Genomic DNA, 24,796 nt, shown 5'->3' with positions numbered 1-24,796 from the left:
GCACCCAGAAAGAAACCTCCGGCAGATCCAGGATCAGGTGGGGACCAGATACTGCCCTGATATATGGTTATTTTAGGCACACATATAGGCTGTATATAGACACCACGGCTTCAGTCACTGGTGCTCAGATCTGCATTTTGAAGCCTCAGTTAGTGAAGTTAGCATTTTGGCAACAGTCCAGACTGGTTTTGGAGGCAGAAGTGGGAAAATTTGGACAAGAGCTTAAAATGCTAAGTTATCAGCTAATGCTAGCTCCATTTATAAATTGCACAGGTGCAGTGCACAGACCAATACCTGCTCTTTAGTGTCCAGATGAATAAATACTGGGTTTCACTCACCTACAAAAGGACAGACGTCTTGGGTGATCTCTACCACAAAAAGCCACAAACGCAGCAGATTTGTCCTGTACAGTGAGCATATGTGTGGCCAAGCAGACAGTTAGCAGCTCACTGAAGCCCCTCCCACCTGCAGTTCAAATGCCATGTTTGTGAGGGGCAGCCAATCAGAAGAAAGCTGGCTTATTTTTTGCTGCGTGTAAATAAAGATTATTTACATCTGGAATAAACCAAAGAAAAGCCACAGTACGGCTCTATTGTGTCTTCTGAGGATAAAACGTGGTTCCTCTCTTGTTAATTACTCAGGAAATGAAAATTTCTCTGTAAAGTCTAAAAACTTCACCGTCTGTTTTAAATAATGCAGTGACTCTGCTCTCTGCTGCTTCCGCCTGTGTGTTTACTGATGTTCCTCAGACTCCAAGGTGAGGATATAATATTTCAGCGGCTTCACGAAAAGGCTCTGAATATCAAATAAAACAAACTATCTGGAATCAAGAGCAGCAGCTTTATTTTCAGGCTCGACTCCATGAATATCAAATGAAAAGAAAGTATTGGGATTCAAAACAGCTGCTGTATTTTCAGCAGATTGAAATTACAGCACTATAAAGGCTTTCGCTCCCGAGCAGTGAACCAAAGCATCTTCAATGCAAAACTGAATCTTCAGAGCGGCGAGTGCATGTACATGATCAGGACATGTGTAGTCCTGCAATCAACATCAGAAACAGACTATTAACTCTGCGATGGCCTTATAACCCTCGTTTTAACAACACTGGCTCGACTAAAGCTTTATTTACAAAGACGAGTTATGCTAATTTGTGTCGTTAATCAAAGTTATGGGGCTTTTAACTTGTTCACATGATATGCTGGCAGCTAAGATGAGCCTATTAGGGTGTAATTGTCTGGTCTGATGGGAGAAACAACCGGCTGTAACTAGAAAATTAAATATTCCTGCTCTAATTACCTATTATATTTCACCAAACACGGAGGGTATTTCATGATATTAGTCCTTGGTGGCTTGCCAAATGAGTTTTCTTTTTAATTAGCTGTTTCTTGACTGTTTCAGGTAGATAATTTTAGAAGCTACAGTAGAAATGATTGATGAGCAGGAGGGCTGGAGGAGCAGCAGGAGAAGCAGAATTAATTACCCACGGAGACAAACAGAAGCTCGGCACTAAAACTTTCTTTTTATCTTGACTACCAAATGTTTGAGCGCAGCTTCTTATTCAAAGGACTTGAATGTTCTACAAGGTAGAGCAAAACTGCAACACCTTTGGAGCTGTGAAGTAAACAGAATTCCACATCCTTCACATTATCCTCAGTTTGCTTTGGTAATAGTGTTGCACTCTTTTACTCTACACACAGTTTAGGTTTTGGTCACCTTTGATGCTTTTATTTTGAAGGAATTCTCACTTATTTTCCTTCGCTCTGCACAAACTCATCCCAGACCAGCTGGGTTTGTTTAGAACGTCCAAGTGCTTCTTAAAGCTTAACATCATTGAACCAACTTTTAACATTTTATGTACATTAATAAAATCTATGTTTAATCAGCTGGTATTTCTGCTGCAATATTTAAACATCTTGTTGATTAGTTGTCCACATCCCTGCTGGAAATATGGTTTGGATTAGGTGAGAGCATGCAGGTGGCAGTACACAGGATGCCAGTTCATTCATTGTAAATTAATCAGATGGTACTAACAGGTGCAGGTGAGCAGCACATGGACTTCACACCAGAGAGCTTACAGTTTAAATATGTCTGATCCGACTGTGTCAATATCACAGGCACCTCTGCTGGGTATTTTCAAGAAGTTTCCATTCAGTGATCCATTAATTCCATCCATATTCTTCAGTTTATCTAATCCAGGGCTGCAGAGCCTTTCCTGGAGCCGGGGTACGCCCCGGACAGGTCACCAATCTGTTGCAGCCCTGCGAGAACAAAAATGACAGATTCCCATCACGATTTCTACTCTGAGTGTTTGAGATTCGATCGGGGGAATGGGCTCCACAACTATGAATCGGCTCGTTTTTCTATAGCAGTACAAGCTGATATTACCTTTGGATTTTTTCGCTTTGGTGCCCGATTAATTATCAGAATTGTCTTTTTTCCTGTGTGACCGTGGGGATAAATAACTCCTGAAACCTGTTCTCTTTTTTTCAGCGACCAGTTGGTAAAAATGTGAAGGAAGGTAACAGTGAATGCATCCTGTCCCTAATTTTGCATAATACTAGTACATTTTATGAACTGCACGAATAAATCAAGAAGTCAGCGTTGACACCTTTATGATCCGTTAGTGCTGCAGATCATTTGCACTTTAACCGTGCTGCGTTCAAAGCTGACTGTGACCCAGACTGAGACCGAAAAATAATCCTGCAGGTTGAGTCAGGGGTTAGTCTGGTCTCAGGTCAGTTTGTAGGTCAGTTTCATAATGACGCTCAATGACATAACATGAATATATTGCAGTAGATTACCGACAGTGGTGGGCTGAACATGGCCAACAGCTGGACCGCTCCACTTCAGTCCAGATGTTGGGTTGGATCCATAAACCAGGTTAAACAATGCAGAGTCTCGCATGTGTTTATTCTCAGTTTCACTTGGTTCCTGTTCAAAGTCAGCATCATTACCCAGTCGTATTCATTTAGAGCCAACATCCCTAAAAGGACAGCAATAAATGTGTGTATCTACCAGAGTGAAACATATTTGTATCATATTTGTTTGATGGTTTTGGTATGAAAAGATAGAAACGTAGAAATAAAAACAAATGAATGAAATTCAGCCGTAATAACCAAAGGAAGAGGTGCTTGTGCTAAAGCTGCAATAACATCAGTGCCATATAAATCATAATGCAAATATACGAAGTGGGAGTCTGTGTGAGAGCAGCTTAAGTATCAAATGTCAGAAAGTTTGTTAGAACAGTTTCTGTTAAATCAGATTACAAATGCAGATTTAATGTCACTGAACACTCCATTATAAATCTGCACAGTTGTTCAAGTTTAATGTAATCAGTTTTAGCTGTCAGTCATTTATGTTGGTGCTTTATGAAGAATTATATTTTAAAAGAACGTCAGAGTTGAAGTAGCTTCCAGGACTGAAATATGAAGCAAATGCAGAAGTGTCAGCATTATTTCCTTTGGCCAGCAGAGGGCGACTTATCTAGATATGGTCCCAATCCCTATTTTCAAGTGTTACTGATGACAACATGATGTTTATTATTAATGTTATGATCCCCATTAGTGATAAAGTACCGTAACCTTTAAGGTAGGCCTCCTGCGTAACTGCTCCGGTGCTACATTTTCAGGGTTTTTTGGTCAGCGCCTCACTTTTCAACATCCAGTTTCAAAATTCCAACATAGCAGCAACAGAAACAAGATCAGTGTGTGACATCAGTCCATGTTTAGGGTCCTCACCACACGAGCATGCCCTGAGCACAAATAAATCAAATAAATCTGGGATTTATGGTCCAGTTCTGACGTCTGTTTGTGCAACCTGTTGCCTCTGCAGACAGAGGGATCATGGGAACCAAAGCACAGACTGCAGAGATGCAGCCGTAGCAATAAAATGTGACCTCTGTATGTTCAGGCTGAATGCTGATTGGTTCAAAAGTTGGTTTGAACAGGTAAGAATGTGAAATTGGAGTTCATCTCCAAGGAGAGAAAAATATGGGAACAAACATTAAAGATGAAAAATTGTGCACATGAGAAGCTGCAGCTGACAGTTTTAAGGCTGTGACGCATTTAAGGGTTTGAGCTGAAATGTAAGGACAGTTGAGTTTAGTTTAGTTGTAGTTAGTGTCTTTGAACTTTGGGAAACAATGACGTAGACGACCACATTCACCTCCTGACTGAGACTCATGGTACCACAAACAGCCTTACAAATACAAGAAAACAGCGGAGACACTTTATTCTTCAAGCAGACCAACACGTCTTCATTCTTACTCTGTCACAGGACCCAGAATATTCCAGCCCGGCTCACCCTTTCTGATTTCATCGTTACTGTGTGGGTCCTCCTTTCTCTGTCTGTGGATAATAATCTTGTTATCACGTGAATATGTTGATGGATTTGCATTGCAAAACCTCCCAACTCCCAGAGTTCCCTTCCTCTGTGACCTCTTTATACTGCTGTGGAGTATCCGGGTGGCTTCATTCTGGATTCTTTGAGCATTTTTACACAAACAGATGAGCTCAAAATATGTTTTTTTGGTGAAGATTGTTTTAAAATGAAATACGTGATTGTGGCTGTGGCCTGAATGGAGCGTGGAGGTCTCTCTGCCAATCTCTCTCTCTCTCAGCAGGTCGTGTGTAATCTCCAGTCTGTTCACAGCTGGAGCCACCAGACCACTTTAACATGAGAGCTCCATCAGCAGCCACACACACACACACACACACACACACACACACACACACACACACACACACACACACACACACACACACACACACACACACACACACACACATATCACCGTGGGTGTGTTCAGAATGAGCACTGAGCCTCTTCTGTTTTGATTACTGGCTAATTTGCATGATACACCCTGCTGTGAGCTCTTTCTCTCTCTCACACACACACACACTCACACACTCACACTTGCAGACACACACATTTCTACTGTGCTTTACGTCAGTGTGACTGATAAGATTTCAGCGTTTTATTATCAGAGAAACAATAGACTGCAGCTAATGACAACTGTGTGTGTGTGTGTCCTGTAACTACTGGGACCAGAAATCTTTGACTTTTTTATTATTATTATTATTTTTGCTGTGTGAAAGCAGCGCTCTCTTGGATGGATCATCAACATTCCCGCCCTCGCGCAGTAAATAAACACAGCGCGTCACGTACCGCAGCCACATTTCAGCCAAACGCTGCTGCAACAGTCATAACACGTCCGACAGCTGCGCGAGCAGCGGGGCATTCGTTTGGCCTTTTCAAATATCTGACCCGCTACTGGCCAGATTACTGTGACATTTGCTGCAGGTACTTTTCGCCTCCAAGAGGATCAATCCTGATGACGCTGATGACCACCTGCAGGATTCCAATCAACTACAACAAACATGCATCTAGGAAGCGAATGTTAGCAACAGATTGAGGAAGTGTTTGCAATATCAGAAGGAAAACAGTTTCCTAAAATATCTATAACTAAAGCAACATTATGTGGTTCTGGTACAGTGTAGACGCCACTTTGAATCCTTTTGTAAGGTCTTCTCTTTCAGTGGCCAGTTGAAGGTTTATATCAGTACACAAGCCGTTCCCGTGAGCCTAAAACGCAGGCGTCAGCCTGTCATAAACACTCTGTTTCATACATATTTCTTCTTCTATGGTAACTAAACTGTGGTCATCTTAGACTGGTAGCACAGGAACTCCACCATTGACTGTTCAAATCTTCTGTTTGTGAACGGTAAGTCAGAGGAAAGCTGTCTTGCAGGCAGGGTGGCCTTGATAGGATAGGAGCTCGGCTTGTTTGAGGGGGCACCAAGATAAATATGGATTATCCTGAGTCCTGGGTCATGCCAAGATTCTCTAAGTGGAGTCGAGGAATAAAAATATGGAGCTGGAAATGGCGAACGTTGTAAACCGGTGGCTCAGTCTCACGCAGATTTGTTTGAACCTCGGTTCTGAACTCGAGGCGGTCTCTTTGTGTGTTTTCCAGAAGCTGAGACAACTTGTGGGAAGCAGCTGATTGGTTGACCTTTGTGGGGAGGCCCGGGGGTCAAAGGCCATGGCAGGTCGACTTCTCCTCTTCCTGTTTGTCTCCGTGGCGCTCTGTCACGCTCATTTTTCTTCTACGCAACGCCTGAAGCCCCGCCTCCAGAGAGACAGACGCAACATCCGACCAAACATCATCCTCATCCTGACTGATGACCAGGACATGGAGCTGGGTGACTGAAACTCCACTACAAGCCTTATTATAAGCATTAGTCTGACTGTCTGTACTGTTAATGTAATTGTTGGTAACACGCTGGTGTGGACATAAAAAAGTCTCAGTTTAACAGTAATACACAGTTAACATAATATTACACTCGTCATATCAATACATCGGACAGATCTCGTTTGAGCAGCTTGAGCAACTGAGCTTTACTTCCAAGTCAAAGTGTTTGAATCATTAAGTAACTCCTTTATCTTGTTCTTTAACAGGTCGGAGTGCAATGATCACTGTCTGGGAGCCTTTTTAGGGCTAACTTCCTCTCTGCGATCCAAAAATTTATCTTCTATTATTAACGACATACAGCTGGAAATGGCTGTTGTCTGCTGCTGTCTGAGATTATGATCCCATTTTTAACTGTATCGTAGATTGTGCAGGCGTGTTGCAGGAAGAGAGAACTTTTGTTACTCTGTAACCTCTTCGCTGCTTGTTAGACTCATTGGGTCTTGTACTGGCTTAGTAGCTCATTGCTCTGACCAGAACACGTGTGGTAAACTCTTTAAACATTTAAAGCTTACTAAGAGTAACGCCTTTCTGAGCCGAGCAGTTTCTGTCATATTTCAGGCTAGCTCGTAGAACAAAGCTGCTGGGTTTGCGTCAGAAGTTGGTGAGCGTGGTCTCCGCCAGTGCAGCTGCCCTCAGAAGAACCTGTAAACTGTTCTAATGGTCGCCAAACCACGACTTTACTGATATAAAGCGAGGTGTCAGAACTCGTTATTGAGGGCAGAGGCGAGGAAAGAGTTGATCTTTAATCATCGAGCATTTTAAATAAGAACCATGTTTCAGGTGTCGCTCTCCATTTTATGTCGAGGCTTATGAGGCAAATGATTTTGAACAATTTTCAACAGAAACCAAGGAACTTATCACCAAAGCAGGTGGACAAGCTTTACAATGTGCTAACCGTGGGTTTCTCCATGTAGGGTCGATGCAGGCAATGAATAAGACTCGCCGCATTATGGAGGAGGGCGGGACTTCCTTCTCTAATGCCTTTGTGACCACGCCCATGTGCTGTCCGTCACGCTCAAGCATGCTCACTGGGAAGTAAGTACAGTTCCAAAGATGGAGGTGCCTACTACACCCGAAAAGTGAAGTCAGAGCCGTTGGCCAGCAGGGGGCGACTCGTCTAAGTGCAAAAAGACAGCCGATGTATAAACTGTCTACAGGAAAAAGGTCGTTCCTGACCTCAGTAAAGACTTCAATGATGAGGTCATGGTTGGGTGCTAGTTTCAAATCTTTTAAATACAAAATGATGTTAATTTTATTAATCAAGTCAAAGAGGATAATGAAGCACATTTACACTTAAGGATCGATCAAGTTCGACCTATACCGAGCTTGATGATTTGCCGAATGCTGTAACCAGTTATTCCACCAATTATTACATGTCAAAGGCAATTTGCTCCTCAGTTGCTCTCCATCGGCTAGTCTACTCACTTTCCCCACTTACACCACCTTTAAGTAGTAGCTCCTCTCTGAGTCAGAAGGAGGCCCGCGGTTTTGAAGCAACAACAACTACCCAAGAGCAGCAGTGGCGTCTGACAGATCACAGGTTCCTTGAACAATGACAATAACGGGTTATTCTATTCTTCTATTCTTATGTTTTGTAAGCAACCAGCTGCTTATGAGTCATTTACAGCTTTTTCCAGTTATCGTGTCTTGGCTGTGGGTTTCTGCAGAGAACCAGCCTGATGCAGGTGTTAAATTAATCAGCTGCATGCCTCAGTGTGAGATAATCTGTGCCCCAACAGGTCAAAGCTGGTTTGGCGGCCCAACGAAGACGTTAGTAATATTAGACAGGTGATTTTAATGTCTTCATGTGTAAAGGAAAGAGTGAAAATCCTATAATGGATGTGTTTTATTACCAAAGCGCTATTAGCAGAACTATTAAAATAACTTTACATGAGACTTGGGATACAAAGTGCGAGCCTCTTGTAGTAACACGTGTTCTGTCTCCCTCAGGTATGTTCACAACCACAACACCTACACCAACAACGAGAACTGTTCCTCGCCGTCTTGGCAACGGCAGCACGAGCCACGGACCTTCGGCGTTTACCTCAACGACACTGGATACAGGACAGGTAGGCAAATACACAAACACGCACTCGGGCTTTGTGAGGCTTCTGTTAATACATCTGTGCTTTTTCTCCAGCCTTCTTTGGAAAGTACCTGAACGAGTACAACGGTTCGTACGTTCCCGCCGGGTGGAGGGAATGGCTCGGTTTGGTGAAGAACAGCCGCTTCTACAACTACACGCTGTGTCGCAACGGCGTGCGAGAGAAGCACGGAGCGCAGTATCCACAGGTGAGGACACACAACACAACTCTGTCGCTGCACAGCAATGCAAGTTTAGCATGTGGCTAAAATTGAAATGAACTCTGATCCTGCGCTGACTGCTTCGTCACTGATTCGGTGGATGTTAAGTGAGTTTTAACTTAAAGTGAAGAAAATCAGGGTTAATAATAGTGATGTGTGTTGTTGTGCTTCCAGGACTACCTGACCGACCTGATCACGGCAGAGTCGATCCGTTACTTCCGCTCTTCAAAGCGACTTTATCCTCACCGCCCTGTTCTGATGGTTCTGAGTCACGCGGCCCCTCATGGACCCGAAGACTCTGCCCCGCAGTACAGCACCGCCTTCCCCAACGCATCGCAGCACATGTAGGCCTCCCACAGACACACACAGTTATCTTTTCCTCGACTTGCATTCATTTCCTAGAGAATTATCCTAAAAAATAAACCTGCCGTCATGCAAAACGTCATGATTTACATTGTAAGGACTTAATTTTTGTCCCCATAAGGAAGTAGAGTCCCCACAGTGCGACTGTGGAAACACATTTATGTCCTCACAAAAGTAGTAATGCAAGTGCACACACGCATGCACACATACAATGAGACTAAGCCACTGTAATCCAGCAGAACAATGGAGCAGCTCTGTTCTGCACCACGGGATAAATCCTGAAGCAAGACGACTGAAACGGCACAATCCTCCCTAACACGTGTGTGTGTGCTTGTGTGTGTGTGCGTGTGTGTGTGTACGTGTGAGTGTTAATGAATACATTAGTTTTATTTACTCTCTTTACATGAATTTGAGTCCAATTTTAGCGAACATGACAAAGTCCATGAGCGAGTCTCGCATCAGAGATACGTTTCCTTGTTTATGATCTGACTGGGAGACGGCTGAACAGACAGAGACATCACACTGAAATCTTTTTCATCCCGCAGATATAAACAGATGCCCGAGGAAACTCCGGCTGGACTCCTGCTGTCAGGAGACCATTTAAATCCCATTTAAAGCTCACAGGGATTTTTATGCAGGTTTTTCTATTCTTGTAACACAAAAACGCTGCTGGAAGTACTCGGAACAGACAGTAATCCCTTTCCTCTGACAGTCAGTGCATAACTCGACGCTCATACGCTGGAATGATCAGCGTTTGACAGTTTTGTCTTTGTGCACAAAGAACAAAAATGCAGCACAGGCGCAGAGTTGCTTCTCCTTTTATTATTCAGTATGAATTAGAAAGCAGGAAACCAGCAGCACTTGCAAAGTCTAATTTAAACCTTATTGACGGGACCGAACGATGGCTGATTAAGACCCAGCGAATCAGTGCGACTGAGGAAACGTGTGGTGCTGCAGACTTTAATGAAAGTGGAGACCTGTTGTGTTGTCAAATTCTGAAGAAAAGGTCGGGTTTAGGCTGCAGCTTCTCCCCGAAGTAATAAACAGCCGTGCATTCAGCTTTAGTCTCGTAAATAAAGACAAAATGAAGCAGAAGGAAAGAAAACATTTTACCTTTCTGCTCTGAAACAGGCGCAGAGGCTGCAAGCTGAACGCTGAAGACAGCAGTGGGAGCGTACAGCCATAGATGCTAAAACCATTTTGTTGTACCAGCCTGTAAACCTGGGGTTCTGTGGGGATTGACTCACTTTTGGACATGGTCTCATTGCCGATTAGAGGAAATGCATTTCTGTGTTGGCTTCATTTCATTTCTCAACACCTCAAACGAATCCAAAGCCAACCGACATTACTGGACCAGAACCAGTAGACAGTGATCAGGCGAGGAAGGCAGACATTCACCGTCCTTGTTTGCCTACCGATCTGCTTCAAATGTGCTTACTGTGACGCATCATCATGTCAGTTACACGCAGTTTAACAGTTGAATGCAATTCTGCTTTTCGGTAGCTGCACTTGCAAAATGCATGAAAATGCAATGAAAGTGAATCTGGGAACAGCGCCTCAAAGAGAACCGTTTAAATGTCAACAAACTGTCTGCTTGTCTCCTGGCAGGTTTGAACTCAGCACCTCATTGCTGTGAGGTAACGGTTTCACCGCAGCTGCACTAATGAGGCGCGCTGCAGTCCTTCAAAATGAATAAAGTCAATCTTCCCTAAAACGAGTTCACGAGCTCCACACGTGTCAGCTGACCGCCTGTCAGACGGACCGAAGTGTTCCAGCCCGCCTGCGCCCGTGCAGATGCTTCCAGCTGCCCACAGCATTTCTGTCCCGACGAGGAAATTTAATTATGAAGCTGCCGAGCAGGAGCGAGGAGAGGAGTAAACGAGTTAGCTGATGGGAGTCATTCATTATCCACGCAGAACACAGTGCAGGAACATCTTCTGCAGCTAACACAGCAGGAGGACAGAGACTGTGTTATTAATGAAAAGGAGCATCTGCTGTCATCACTCCTCACACAGCCTGATGTGTCCAAACATGATATTACACTCAGCTACACACAGACACGCACACATCACACGTGCGGTTCATTCTAACACTGCGTGGAATACATTTGTATTCATATTCAGCCTGGTGTTTTGTTTATTGCCTCCATATATACATAAAAGTTAGAGGAAGCATTCAGACTCGGTGTCTTAAACTTGGTGGGCAAACCCACGCTGATAAGAACAGCAGTAAGATGCTTCCTGTTGTTGGTCACATCTCAGGAGGGTGACTGACCGGCTCCTCCTTACAGAAACTCTCTCAATCCTTCAGCTTTCTTGGATGCTGTTCAGCAACTCCAAGCTTCAGCTGTCTGGACAAAGCCATGACCTTTATGTGCTTCTTCTTCAGTCACTGCTTTGTTGCCTTGGTGCCTTCGGTCACTGTCTTGCTGAAAGACTCATCAACTCATCTTCAGTGTTCTGGCTGAGGGAAGGAAGCTCTCATCCAAGTTCAATCCATGCAGCTCCATCCTACAGCCAAGTTGTCCTGTATCCTTAACAGAAAATCTGATGATGTCCTCGCCTCCGTGCTTGACTGTGGTTGTCGTTTGAGCCGTCTTCCTTCCAACCCAGCACGTCCAATTGGTGCCAAAGAGCTCGATGTTGGTTTCCTCAGCACTTTCTTCCAAGCCTTCTCAATCATGCAGTGTGTTACCAGTGGGGTTCATGGTGACTGTCGTCCCAACTGCCTTCAGATTATTAACAACCACCTTTCTCATGGTCATTTTCACCCTGTGAGGCAAGACCTTGCATGGAGCTCCAGACCCAGGGTGGCTCATGGTCATTTATATTTTGTCCATTTGCAATAATCTCACCAACAGTTGTCACCCTCTCACCAGGCTTCTTGCTGATGGCCGTGTAGTCCAGCGCTCCCCCGCCACGGACCGGTTTAATGTCAGACAATATTTTCACAGAGCCTTTAAGGTCTCGTGGATAATTACAACAGAATAAAACGATACGACCGAGACAAAAACTGTGGTGTTTTGTAAATATAATAATAAACGGGAAGTCACTGTGTAGCTGTGTAACTTTATTAGCAGCGTCCTCCTGAAATGCGCCAACAACACTGAGAGTAACATCCTCCTCGCTGCCCCTTAATGCTCTCTGGTCGCTATGGTAACGTGTAAATATTTCTTTCAAAATAAAACACAACTACAACACGGGAAATGACCCAGGGAAACCGAGTTACCGATAAAAACTCTGAAAACCACCCGAGCCTCAACTCTCCCGGCCCCGTACCAAACGACTCACGGACCGGTCCCGGTCTGTGGCCCGGGGGTTGGGGACCGCTGCTGTGGTCCATTCTAAACTTGTGCACGTCTACAGTCTCGTCCTTTGAGAGTGAGCAAACTTACAAATTCATGTTTTTCTATTTTAGAGATTAGTCCTCCTTTAAAATACGGTCATGCCATAAAGCAGGAAGTTGCTGTGAATCCAAAAAGCATGTGGAATGGTTCAGTTTTGCAGTTTCTGCTGTTATCGACACATTAAACCATAATCACAAAGAGAAGACGTATTTTTAGAAGAGCAATGTTCAGACTGTTCGGCACATCGCTGGCTCGCTCACTTCACTTTTAGCCTAAACTCTTCTCGGGTAAGTCTGTAAGCAGCTTGTGGATCAGGCATTGCTGCCTCATAGCCAGTAGACTTTTACAACCCTGCTGGAGCTCATACAGTTTTTCATTTCTTCCATTTCCTGTTTTTCTCATTTAATTTCCTGTTGCTGCTGCAGCAGCTTTAGTAAATACAAGTCTTGTTCCTGATCAGTTCACACAACTTACCGAGACCTGACATCAGCACAGACATCGAGCAATTACTGCCAAGGTCTGCAGGCCACAGGCCAAGTCTGAGGGCCTTCGTATTAAGTGATATTTCCTCTTGTAAAGTTAAGTGAAATAAAAATAACAAAAAAGACATTCAAAGGACCAGAAATGGAGACAAACTGAGCACAGAGACGTTAACCAGTGAAAAAGAAGACACAATAAACACAAGTGGATGTGGAAATTTCTTGAAAGAAGCATGAAGCAGATGAAACATGTTTGCAGACTGAACGACCACAAGCTGACACAAAACAACCACAGAGAAACACACAAAGACGTTGGAGATGAGAAGGCACACAAAATGAAAACAAGGATGCAAAATGATACTAAAGGATTGCACAGAGTCTCAAAACGACCACAAACACTTCAAATGGACTGAAAGGAGACACAAAAATAAAACAAATGGGTGCAAAACCACCACAAAGACACACAAAAGAAAAGTTCAACATAGACCAAAAAACACATTTCTGTCATCTGTAGACCTTTTTTTCTTTAGCATGCTGCTCTAGTGCCCATCGTGTCATAATTCATCCTCGACCACAGATACAACAACACATCCAATCATCGTGGAGCAAAGTCACTCACAGAGCTAACTTGGCTGTTACTGTAGAGCAGGGCTCGGCAACCTTTCTGATGATGAGTGCATCTAAAATTTCAGTGTGCCATATGATTGCATTAGCAATAAATGTAATAAAGCTCTATATGAACAGTTACACACTATGTAGAACCACTTTATAGGATTATATTTGTTCGCAGATGTTGGCAGCTATCAGCGAATAGTTATCAGCTATTTGGAAACAAAAATGACTTTTTATACACAAAAGCAAATGAACTGTACAACAGAAAATACAAATGCTGTTTATGGTCTCCTCACAACAATGATAAGAAAAATAAACTGGGCCAACATGGCATGTTTGTTAATACAGAGACACACATGTTAACGTGATCTCTGGTCTCCCACTCAGAGACACAGGTCTGCGAGTGTCCAGCATTCAGAGGCTACCTGAGGACCCATGTGAGAGAAAATCTGCTCACACAGACATGTAGAGCCAAACACTGTCAATAAGGCCTCTGCAATGTTCTGAAGACAGTTAAGCTTGTCAGGTAGTGACGTCCAGCAGGTGAACATGCAGCTCCATGAACATGCACAGCTGTGGATTCCAGCTGCGTCTGTAGTTCTGCAAACTTTGACCCCACAGAGTCGAGCTTTTCAGTTCATCAGCTGCATTTCGATGTTGCATTAACTGACATTAACTCAGCCAGTTAATGCGAGACTAATCTAGCTGCTCATTAAAGCTTTCTGGTTTGATCAGAAAAGAAAACATTGGTCCAAACACCTGAAAGTCCCGAAAACACATTGTGAATTCTGTCTCGAATCTACGGATGTATCCGTGTGTTTCCACGGTGCTGATGCTGCGCTGAGCGGAAAGCTCCTGAAGTATTTGAAGTGTTGGAAAGTGGAAATTTCAACATCGCTTGAAAAAACTGCCAGCTAGCAACGTCCCTCTCACCAGTAAGCTAAGTTATTTTTAGCCAATTACAAGCTGAATCTGGTAGTTGGGGTTGTTAGCTAAGATACCGTCATTAAGAAGCAGCACAACTAATGTGTCTATGTGAGCTGATTTGTGATGTGCACCGCTGGCCCGGCCATTTATTTTTTAATGCACCTTCTCAGATTAATGCACTGCATTTTGACTACAGACCGGCCCACCAGGTATTATAGGAAAAGCCATAAAGCCTTTGAATGAAAACAGACGCTGTTGTGACAGTGATGTGCAGTCTTGTTGGTATATGTATGATTTCTATACATTTTATGTCATACTAAAAACTTTGGTTGTAAGATTCAGATAATTATTTATTAAAAGCGAGACATTTTAAATGAGAATAAGAAAGAAAAGTATTTCTTTGTGCCCCCCTCTCCCTGTTAATGCCCTACATGGCCCCCTGGCAACACTTTCCTAGACCCGCCCCTGCACAGTTACCAGCTGTCAGCTACTTAGAAAAGGATCCTGGTGTTATTTGTCTCTCAGAAACAGTTCATAACTTCCCTTCAACTCATTCATGCTGCTGTTGTTTACCGCGACATCCGCTGGTTTCCTCTTTCTGGCGCAAAGTGATAAACAAACAAGAGAGAAAAGCTGATCAGCTGATCATTGATCAGTTTCATGATTGAAGTAGAAACAGGAGAGGGAGGGGAGAGGATGAGAGGAGAAGAGGCAGCTGTGCAGCGTAAAGACGCAGAATAAATCCAGCTTTGTGTCTTTTTCCATTCTAGCTGAAGTTCGGGACAAACTGTGTCCCTTCTCAGCTCAATATGAAACGCGTAACATTTTCTCTGAATGCGGGACGATTATGTTTTTTACGGGATGGTCGACAAGTCTGCTAACTAACCTTATGAATAAAATAAAGTTCACTATCAGTAACATCACAGCACCCACCCAGCTGTCATGCTAGCTAGTACGCAATACGAGTTATTGTAACTGACGGTTAAAAGTCAGCACAACGAAAATAAACTCCACCTAAACTTTGTTTATATCTGACCCAGATAGACTGCAGGTCATAACTTCTTACCTGAAGTTCAGTTCACCCTTGGACCGGCTTCCGCCTCTGGTCTCTCCTCGTCCTGCCTCCCCTTTCCCTCATCCACCTGCTGGCCTTTATGCTAGCTCCGCCATAGCCACCACCAAACAACTGTGTTATTTCTACACATCGGCCAGCATCTGGCCAATCCACCACCTTTCATTGTTTATACCGTTACAAAAAAAAAAAAAAAAAAAAAAAAAAATCATCGGCCCATAAAAACGAAAAATCACATCGGCCCACTGGGCAAATGCCCGGTATGCCCGATGGCCAGTCCAGCTATGGCCGTGTCTTCAGTTAACCATGCGTGCTCAGGGTTGCCGACCCCTGCTGCAGAAAGTGTGTGGCAGTTGCACAGCTTTGCCCTGTGATTTACACATATATACGACTTTGCAGTTTGTCTTTGAGTCGGTATTTTGATGGTAGTCAGTCGTTTCTTGATGTCAGTGATTAGTGGACTCCATTTCTCAGAAGCTGGGATTGGAAGTACTTGGGGGGAGGAAAGCCTCAAATTCGTGATCATTATGCTTGGATTTGTCTGGGAAATCCATCCTGTATCTTTCACATAGAGGTTTCTCCACAACATGTTTGAGGCAACCGAGAGTCAGTCTCATGATTAAACTTATAATACAATCTGTTAACACACTGGAAAAAGCAGAACAGAGCACATTTAAAGCACTCGCAGCATTCCTCTCTGATCACATGGCATCACATTGCTCTGATATACAGAGCTTTGGTTGTAAACGGTGCTATCACAGACTATCCAAAGCCAGATCGTCTTTTCAGCACAAATAACTCAGGATTTACCCAACACTCCACCTGTCTTATCTCCTTTCCTGTCACTGTTCTTCTCACCAGTACTCCCAGTTATAACTACGCGCCGAACCCAGATAAGCACTGGATCATGCGTTACACCGGCCCCATGAAGCCCATTCACATGGAGTTCACCAACATGCTGCAGAGGAAACGGCTGCAGACGCTTCTGTCTGTGGACGACAGCGTGGAGAAGGTGGGCACTAACACACAAGCACACACACGTCTGGTATTGCTATCCTCGTGGAGACATCTCATTGACATAATGCTTTCCCTGGCCGCTTACCCTAACCATCAAAAATGAATGCCTAACCCTGACGCTTACCCTAACCAGAACCTAATTGTAACCCAGACACTAAAACCACATTTTGAGTGTGAAAAATGCCTTCAACCCCGTGGAGACCAAAATCCAGGTCTGTTGGTCCCCACAAGGATAGCAAATGTCAGATTTTGACCGGAACACACACACACACACAAACCACCAGCTACACACTTGATGGCTGGAAAAAGATAGCTTGTGTTATTAGGCAAGGCAAGGCAAGGCAAGGCAAATTTATTTGTATAGCACAATTCAAAAACAAGGTGATTCAAAGTGCTTTACAGAGACATTAGAAACAAAAACAAATAAAAAGCATGATTTAAAATTGATTAAAACAAGCAAACAAACAAACTAACTAAACACACACATTTCACACCTGTTCGCGCGATCTGAACCCTTATCGTAAGGGGAGCTACCAGTCCTTCTGTGGACGAGCTACTTTCTATTTTAAATTCCCTGAATTTAAAATACTCTCTAGACCCAGTCTAGACCCAGCTGGGGAGCTACCCAGAGCTCTAAACCCACTTAACAAACAAACAAACAAACCAACAAAACAGTATATAAAATCAAAACAGATAAAATCAGAACAGTAGATAAAATCAGTAGTTAATGTAAGTTTTGAAATTTAAGCTTAACAAACAAACAAAAGAGTATATAAAATCAAAACAGATAAAATCAGAAATAGATAAGATCAGTAGTTAGTGTAAGTTTTGAAATTTAAGCTTAAAAGTGTGGATTTGGTGCTTTATTCAAATGCAGCTGAGAATAGGTGAGTCTTCAACCTGGATTTAAATAAACTGTTGTTATAACAACGACCAGGACAGAGACCCGATCAGCCAGAACCCTGTTACCATGGTTCTGAATAGGTAGATATCTTCAGCACTCAGGCTCACCCGAGCCCAAACTTCTCGTTGAGAAAGGGGTGTCAATTGCATTTAGGGACCAGTTGATCCAATCCATAATTCCTCTTTTAGATTTTAGAGAACAGACTGTGAGAGAGTGATCTCACTACTGTTTTCAGTTATACACCGTTTTGTGATCACTGCTGTTGATATATTTGTGGGGGCTGAAATTTTACTTTCAAAGAAAACACAGTAATGATCAGATAAGCCCACATCAGACACAGTAACCTTTGAAATGCTCAGGCTCTTGGAGATCAGTAGGTCAAGAGTGTGTCCTCTATTATGTGTGGCCTCTGTTACATGCTGAGTCAGCCCAAAGTTGCCCAGAGTGTTACTCAGGTCTTTAGTCCCTTTGTTCTGAGGGTTGTCCACATGGATGTTAAAATCCCCAACAATAATTACACAGTCGAAATCAACACAGATCACAGACAGCAGTTCACTGAGGTCATTAAAAAAGTCTGTGCAGTATTTGGGAGGCCTGTAAACATTAAGAAACACAACTTTGGATGGGGCCTTCAGCTGTAAAGCCACATATTCAAAAGACTGAAAACTTCCAGGAGATAGCTGCTTACATTGAAATGATTCATTAAATAAGACAGCAACCCCTCCTCCTCTCCTGCTCACCCTGGCCTCACTGATAAAACTGTAGTTAGGAGGGGTCGTCTCGATGAGAACAGCTCCACTGTTACTTTGGTCCAACCAAGTTTCAGTTAAAAACATAAAATCAAGGCTGTGCTCAGTGATTAAATCATTAATTAAAAATGTTTTCCCAGCTAAAGATCTAACGTTTAATAAAGCCAACTTAAGTGTTTTAGAGGTATTATTTGCCACATGTCTCCTTCTGTCACCTAAAAGTACAGAAATGTTAAAACCTTCTAGTAAACAGGGTCCCAGCTTCTCCTGGGAAAAGTCACCACTGCCATAATCCTCGCAGCCCGGACCCTCCACACATCACACATCAGACTGCGGAGACAGGGCATGAAGGTGGTAAGGAGGAACTAAGGGGGACGAGGCTGGGCAATGTGACTTCGATTGCTCTGTTGAGGGCGGGGCTCGATGGCGAACCTTTGGCTGCTCTGGTGGGGGGGTTTATGGGGGACAAAAAGGGATTGGGCCGGGGGGTAGATCTGAGCCCAGCATTGACCCGCTCCATCATCTCCTCAGTGAATTTCAGGTGTGGCGAGGAGGGAGAAAGGGAGGGGGAGGAGGGTGATGGCCTGTCAGGGGTTTGGGGGACTGGGGAAGGTCGTGGTCCCTGGTCCTGGTCGTTGGTGTTGTTGAGAGAGTTGGAGGCAAATAGGGACCCCTCTTCTTGCCTCAGATGTCTCTCCTTTCTGAGGCTCTTCCCAGGTGGGGGCAGATGGAGCTCCTCCTCAAGGTTTCTGCTGGGCTTTGTCTGTTCTTGCAGTACTGTTTGTTCCTCTTTATGAGATAACTCCTCTTTTATCTCAGCCTTGGCACCAAGCACAGATGGATGACGTATGGAATAAAACAAGTTGGAGGTGAACAGTTTCGCCCCTGACTTGTTAAAATTAAATCCATTTGCTTTGAACAGATGCCTGTTGTTGATAAAATGCACTGAGTGGTCAGTACATAATAGTAATGGATTGCATTTATATAGCGCTTTTCAAGGCACCCAAAGCGCTTTACAATTCCACTATTCGTTCATTCTTACATTGGTGGAGGCAAGCTACAGTTGTTATAACAACGACCAGGACAGAGAGCCCGGGGATCGAACCGGCGACCTTCCGGTTACAGATATGCTTCCCAACCCCCTGAGCCACGGTCGCCCGTACATGCTGATATAAGCCATTTATTCAGTGCAAACAACCTGCTGAATCTCTCGTCTCCTCCTCTGACCGGCGGTACAGGTCCACTGATGAATACAGCTGCATTCAGAGAGTTTACAGTATTTAATAATCCAGTAAAGTCCCGTTTCAGAACCTCCGACTGTTGTTTGGACACATCGTTTGACCCTGTATGCAGAACAATGTTTGTCACAGTTGGATATTCATCTGCAATTTGAAGAATTCTCTCCTTCAGGTTGTTGACCATATCGTTAGGAAAGCAGAGGACTTTAGTGTTCTTACCGCACATCCTTTGTACATCCTTTACGGCAGAGTCACCCACAATCAGAGTTTCAGGCCTAGCTTTCCCTGTGGTCTTTTACTTTTCAACAGATTTTCAGACCTTACTTCGCTACTTTTAGATGGATGGTTGTCCGATATAGATCCAGGGTCCTTTGATAGTGGAGCAAATCTGTTCTGCAGTTTCACATTCAGTTGTTTTGGAGGTTTGTTGTTAACCTTCCTATTCACGGTTGTCCAGTCCTGTTTCCTCTCGTATACAGGGGTAGAAGAGCTTCTCTGTCTCGTAGGAAGTGAAGGCCAGTCGGTTTCAGAGATTTCAGCTCGCTGTGCCCTGCCTGTGATACGTCCTCCCCCTTCCAGGAGACATGATTTATGTCTTGGTTTTGCACCAAGACAGTCCAGGGGGGGATTATCGCTTGAGGATTTATAATAATGCACAGAGTCTACTTTCTTGGTCATGTTATCTGTGCTCCTTAGCTGTGTACTAGCTTGCTCATCGCCATTGTTTTGAATCAAAGGCAAGGTTGTTTCATTTCCACACAGTCCATTTACCTCCACGTTTACTTCTAAGCGATGAATTTTTGTCTCCAGTACTGCAATCTTCTGCAGGAGGCTGTGGTAGTCATCTGTGGAGAGGGAAGGCATCTTGTTGCTAGTTAGCCTAGCGGTTAGCACCTTTCCAGGCTATTGAGGCTGCTCGGTGCCCAGATGCTGTAATCAGGCTTCAGCTGTGTGTAGGCCACAGACACACGGAGCGCTGAGGATAAGGTAACTATAAAAATGTTGCTGTTTCTGTTAAAAACGCTTTAGTCCTAATGATCTATAAGTGTCCAGAAGCTATCGCAGGTAAGCTCATACAGGAAAAAAGGGAATAAATCAGCATAAAAATCAATAAAAGAAGCAAAGCATTTAAAGAGCAAAGAGAGGAAGCGTCCACACTCACAAAAGTGAGTCAAGTTTGGTGGAAGTGTGAACAGATAAAAGATGACCAGTGTGCAAAATCACTCCGTTTTTTTAAGCCACAGACTGAAATGGTGTTGTTTGTTTCTCAGCTGTATAACATGCTGGTGGAGACGGGCGAGTTGGAAAACACCTACATCATCTACACGTCAGATCACGGCTACCACATCGGCCAGTTCGGCCTCGTTAAAGGTACGAACAGAGAATAAGGTTCTTGTGTCTGCCTGATTCTTTTTCTGCCGATGGAAGAAAGAATTTGTGATAATTTTTATAACTGATTAAACTTGATTATCATCTGGAAACATCCTGATTTGTGATTTAAAGGATTAGATTTTTTTTTTAGGAGGAAAACAGCTGCAGTGCAGGGAGGAACATTGTGAGATGTGTGCCAGACTCATTTTAAGAACCCTTCTCCAGCAGATGAAACAGCATTATGTACAAAATAAACAGCGAAACAGCACAAATTCTAAGAGTCTGGAAATTGGACAATCGCTCTTTGTGAGTACGGGCTGAACAGCAAACAGAATTTCAGATGCACGTAAAGAACATCTGAAGAATCCAAGATAATAAAATGTTTGAGTTTAAAGGAACAAATGTTTTGTGTTTGATCATCAGAAAACTGTGCTGAGCATGAAGATAACGTCAGAACGTGACAGCAAAACACACCTGTGTGTGCGAGCTTCAGTGTCACCACCTCAGCTACAAACCACAGCATTAATAACGTGTGTGTGTGTGTGTGTGTGTGTGTGTGTGTGTGTGTGTGTGTGTGTGTGTGTGTGTGTGTGTGTGTCTGTCTGTCTCCAGGTAAATCTATGCCGTACGAGTTTGACATCAGAGTCCCGTTCTACATCAGAGGACCTAACGTGGAGCAGGGCAGCATGTAAGCACACACACCTCAACAACAATTCACTGCACAAAGGCGCCGCCGATCCTCTGAACTCAGTGATAACTTTAAACGTTACTTTGTTCAGTCCATAAAACACAGACAGCTGTGGCCGCCTGCTCATGACCACAGCAATCGCAAGAAGGGTTTTAGTGCACCCCCCTCTATTTTCACAGACTCCACCTCCCACATGCCAGCTGGTTAGGGAATTCACATTTTCCCCATGCAACCTGCATGTCAGGGGCTCACTGAGGCCCGAGGTCACCTTCCCATGCACCTGTGGACCCTTCCTGACCACCTGCATGTGCACATTTACAAGCAAGCATCAGCTTCTTTGTCAGACTGATATTCAGGTAGAAATCTGGTGATGAGAGCTGGCTCTCCATCCACACACCAAACAGTCATTTTCAGGTAATGAATCATTACCAGCCACTCAAACTGTGGCGCACGCCATCATGTCCCAGCACACGGACTTGTATGATCCAATTCTAGCTATTTGTTTTTAAAGAGCATCTCGTCAAATAATACATATATTGATGGTCTCTGTTGTTGGCAGTTGATTAAAAAAAGCACTTTGCAGGGTACTTTTAGGCCAAGCAGTTAATTAATTTACTGAGTAAATAATAATGCAATCAGTAATTAAAATGCATGTTTTTTGCAGCCCAATTAAATGTACAGAAAAGAAAAATAAGCCTTAACCAACAAGGCTCAGCTATCAGCAACGTCTCTGCTTCATTGGAGTCGTTCCTTTTTTAAATTCCTGTTCCTGTTTCGAGCAGCAAACAAACCCTCAGTGCTCAGCACCACATGGTGGATGCAAGGGAAGAGAAGCTGATGGAGCATGTACAAAAACCTGCTGGTTTTGGTCTCCACCACGAGCGTACAGGCTGCTTTAAAAAATCTCAGAACCAAAAATATAAAGAATCTGTGGAGACGTGAAGCAGCAGAAAGATCATATCCATGAAAAATGTGACAGCACTGTTTTCTTCAGAGTGTGCTACTGTGTGCGTTTGTGTGTGTCAAATTGAATTACCACAGTCAGAGCGGTTCCACGAGATGATCACGGGTTCAGGGCAAGAGTTTCTTTCCCTTCTTCGGAGCAGACGTTATTGAGATAAAAAACACTTTGTTTGCAATACTTCACAATAAATGTCCCCGTGAACTTTCCCCCCTGCTCTCCAAACCCAACAGAAGTCTGTAAAAGCTCTCGGGTCTGTTTTGCCTTCAGCAATTCACTTTTAAAATATCAGTACAAAGCAAGATGCGACGAGTAATTTGTCCTTTTTTAACATTTTCCATTATGTGTATTTTTTTAATCTTCTGGTGTTCTGCTGTGGCAGCAAACACCGTTTTCATGGTGGAAGATTTCACTTAAAAGGTTTTGAGGTATAACAAAAAACAAATTTTTGCCCCTTATCTCCTGTGTCTTTCAGGAAGTGTTGTTACCTACAGTCTGTAAAAGAGGCGTAGCATAGGCGGAGGAGGGCTCGTCAAATAAATGAGTTAATTTAAGAAGATCTGACTTTGTGTGTGTGTGTGTGTGTACATGTTTAGATATCTTTGTGAGGACAGAAAAATTGGCATGCTTGTGGGGACCAATAGTCACTCATGAGGACACAATGCCCGTCCCCACGAGTTTGAAGGCATTTTGAGGATGAAAATGTGGTTTTAGTGTCAGAGTTACATTTAGGCTGTGGTTGGGTTTAAGCTGAAGGTTAGGCACTGATTTTAGATGGTTAGCTTAAGCAGCTAGCATTATGTCAATGAGATGTCCTCACTAAGATAGCAAAACGAAAGTGTGTGTGTGTGCGTGTGTGTGTGTGTGTATGTGTGTGTGTGTGCACAGCTGCAATAAAACCATGTATGATGCATCTGTGCCACATGTCACATTTAATGAATGTCACATGAAAATTGAAGCCCTGTTTTGGTAAAAAGGAGACATTTATTAAAGTCTTATTAACAGTTTCTTTTTCGGATTTCGTTATGACAGCATGAAGCTAAAACAGGCACACATATAATAAAATAAGCGCTCATACTCTGTTTGCATGTTTGTGTCAGTAACCCTCACATGGTCCTAAACATCGATCTGGCTCCGACCATCCTGGACATCGCTGGCGTCGACACGCCTCCAGATATGGACGGAAAGTCGATAATGAGTCTGCTGGACACAGACAAACCTGCCAACAGGTACACACACACACACACACACACACACACACACACACACACACACACACAGGCATACACCTAAATGCCAGATTGTTAAAGCATTTCACTTCCTTGTTTTGTAACCATCTGAAGGAGCTGTTGCGTCACCGTTTTCCCAGCTAAGATGCTCTTTAACCATCTGAGCGCTCAAAGAGCTTCTAAATAAATAAACAGTCGTTTTTTCATGCCATTAATCATCCTAAACACACAAACCATTAAACACAGATTGAAGTTAATTTCTCAGAGTTCACAGTGAGGTAATCAGCTGCTTGTTGAAAACAGAGGTCAGAGAACAGAGACACATCACCAGTATGTAAATCATCTTCCTGCAGAGAGTCGTTGGAGCAGCAGGGCGTCTCTCAACTGTAACGACCTCATTTAAACTCCTGGTTGCGCCGCTATTCGGCAGCACAAAGAGCCATCTGGTTCGCCTGGAGCGAGAGAAATATTCTATTAATATTTATAATGATCAGAGCGTCAACAAAGGCAAACATAAAGGTCAGGAGGTCGGAACAAACAGGAAAGCGTTTCGGGGGGCTGTCAAACCCGCCGAGCTGAGGCGAAAGGATTTTGCACACAGGGTCGCGGTTTAGTGCCGATAACCTAAACTGGTGATTATTTCATCTCCATACACCCTCCTGTGAGGACTCATGATACCAAATGTGGATTCATCCATCAGTAAAAATAGTCCCCAACTACAGGAATGTGTCAGATTTGATTGGTAAACGGACCGTGACCATCTGTGTAGGAAACATCGGAGCTGCTTTCAATTAATGAAACTATATCTGTTTGTCTTCACTGAGAACCGCTTCACTCTGTGTTGCTCATAATAAGTTGTACATGCTGTCAGGTCAATGGAAACAATCCATTTGGTGCTCAAGTCAATTGTAAATGACTTCATTAGGTAAGTTATAGGTGACTGGACTTATTCTGTGAGTGGCTTCTTCCTTCTAAAGCTGAGGTTTCCTTTCCTACTGTGGTTGGGAGATCTTTTCCACAGTCACTTCATCCTGTTATCCCGCTGTGATTGCCAGTGACCAATACATCGCTGTCGGTAGCTGAGGGGGGGTGAGGTGCACTTGCTAAGGTTTGAAGGTTATATAGCTGCTGGTGTTGGACACACATGCAAAGGAGTTTAATTCCCACTTCCAGGTTCAAGGGAAAGTAGATAAACTACACCAGCGTGAGAGTCTCAATCACTTCTAATGATGAATGATTTAGTCTGGCTTAATTAGTGGACGGATATCAGCTGAGCAGCTAAA

General features: G+C 43.6%; 1 protein-coding gene across 5 annotated transcripts in view; it reads left to right on the top strand.

Moving 5' to 3' along the window:
- The window catches only part of LOC308407532 (extracellular sulfatase Sulf-2-like), a gene marked incomplete at its 3' end in the record, with an annotated part of 108,892 nt that overhangs the window by 62,620 nt on the left and 21,476 nt on the right, over nt 1-24,796 (top strand). For all 5 annotated transcript variants that reach the window (XM_080899237.1, XM_080899235.1, XM_080899236.1 and 2 more), the window contains exons 4-12: nt 5,975-6,203; nt 7,168-7,288; nt 8,204-8,322; nt 8,394-8,545; nt 8,732-8,901; nt 16,218-16,368; nt 20,536-20,635; nt 21,248-21,323; nt 23,385-23,513. In XM_080899237.1, the coding sequence (XP_080755363.1) occupies nt 6,044-6,203; nt 7,168-7,288; nt 8,204-8,322; nt 8,394-8,545; nt 8,732-8,901; nt 16,218-16,368; nt 20,536-20,635; nt 21,248-21,323; nt 23,385-23,513 (1,178 nt within the window). In that variant the 5' untranslated portion in view covers nt 5,975-6,043. The remainder of the gene's footprint in view (nt 1-5,974; nt 6,204-7,167; nt 7,289-8,203; nt 8,323-8,393; nt 8,546-8,731; nt 8,902-16,217; nt 16,369-20,535; nt 20,636-21,247; nt 21,324-23,384; nt 23,514-24,796) is intronic.

Source organism: Rhamphochromis sp. 'chilingali' (assembly GCF_963969265.1).
Source record: "Rhamphochromis sp. 'chilingali' genome assembly, chromosome: 12".
Classification (NCBI taxonomy): Eukaryota; Metazoa; Chordata; class Actinopteri; order Cichliformes; family Cichlidae; genus Rhamphochromis; species Rhamphochromis sp. 'chilingali'.
The sequence above is the reverse complement of the archived record's forward strand: the minus strand, read 5'-3'. Positions and strand labels throughout refer to the sequence as shown.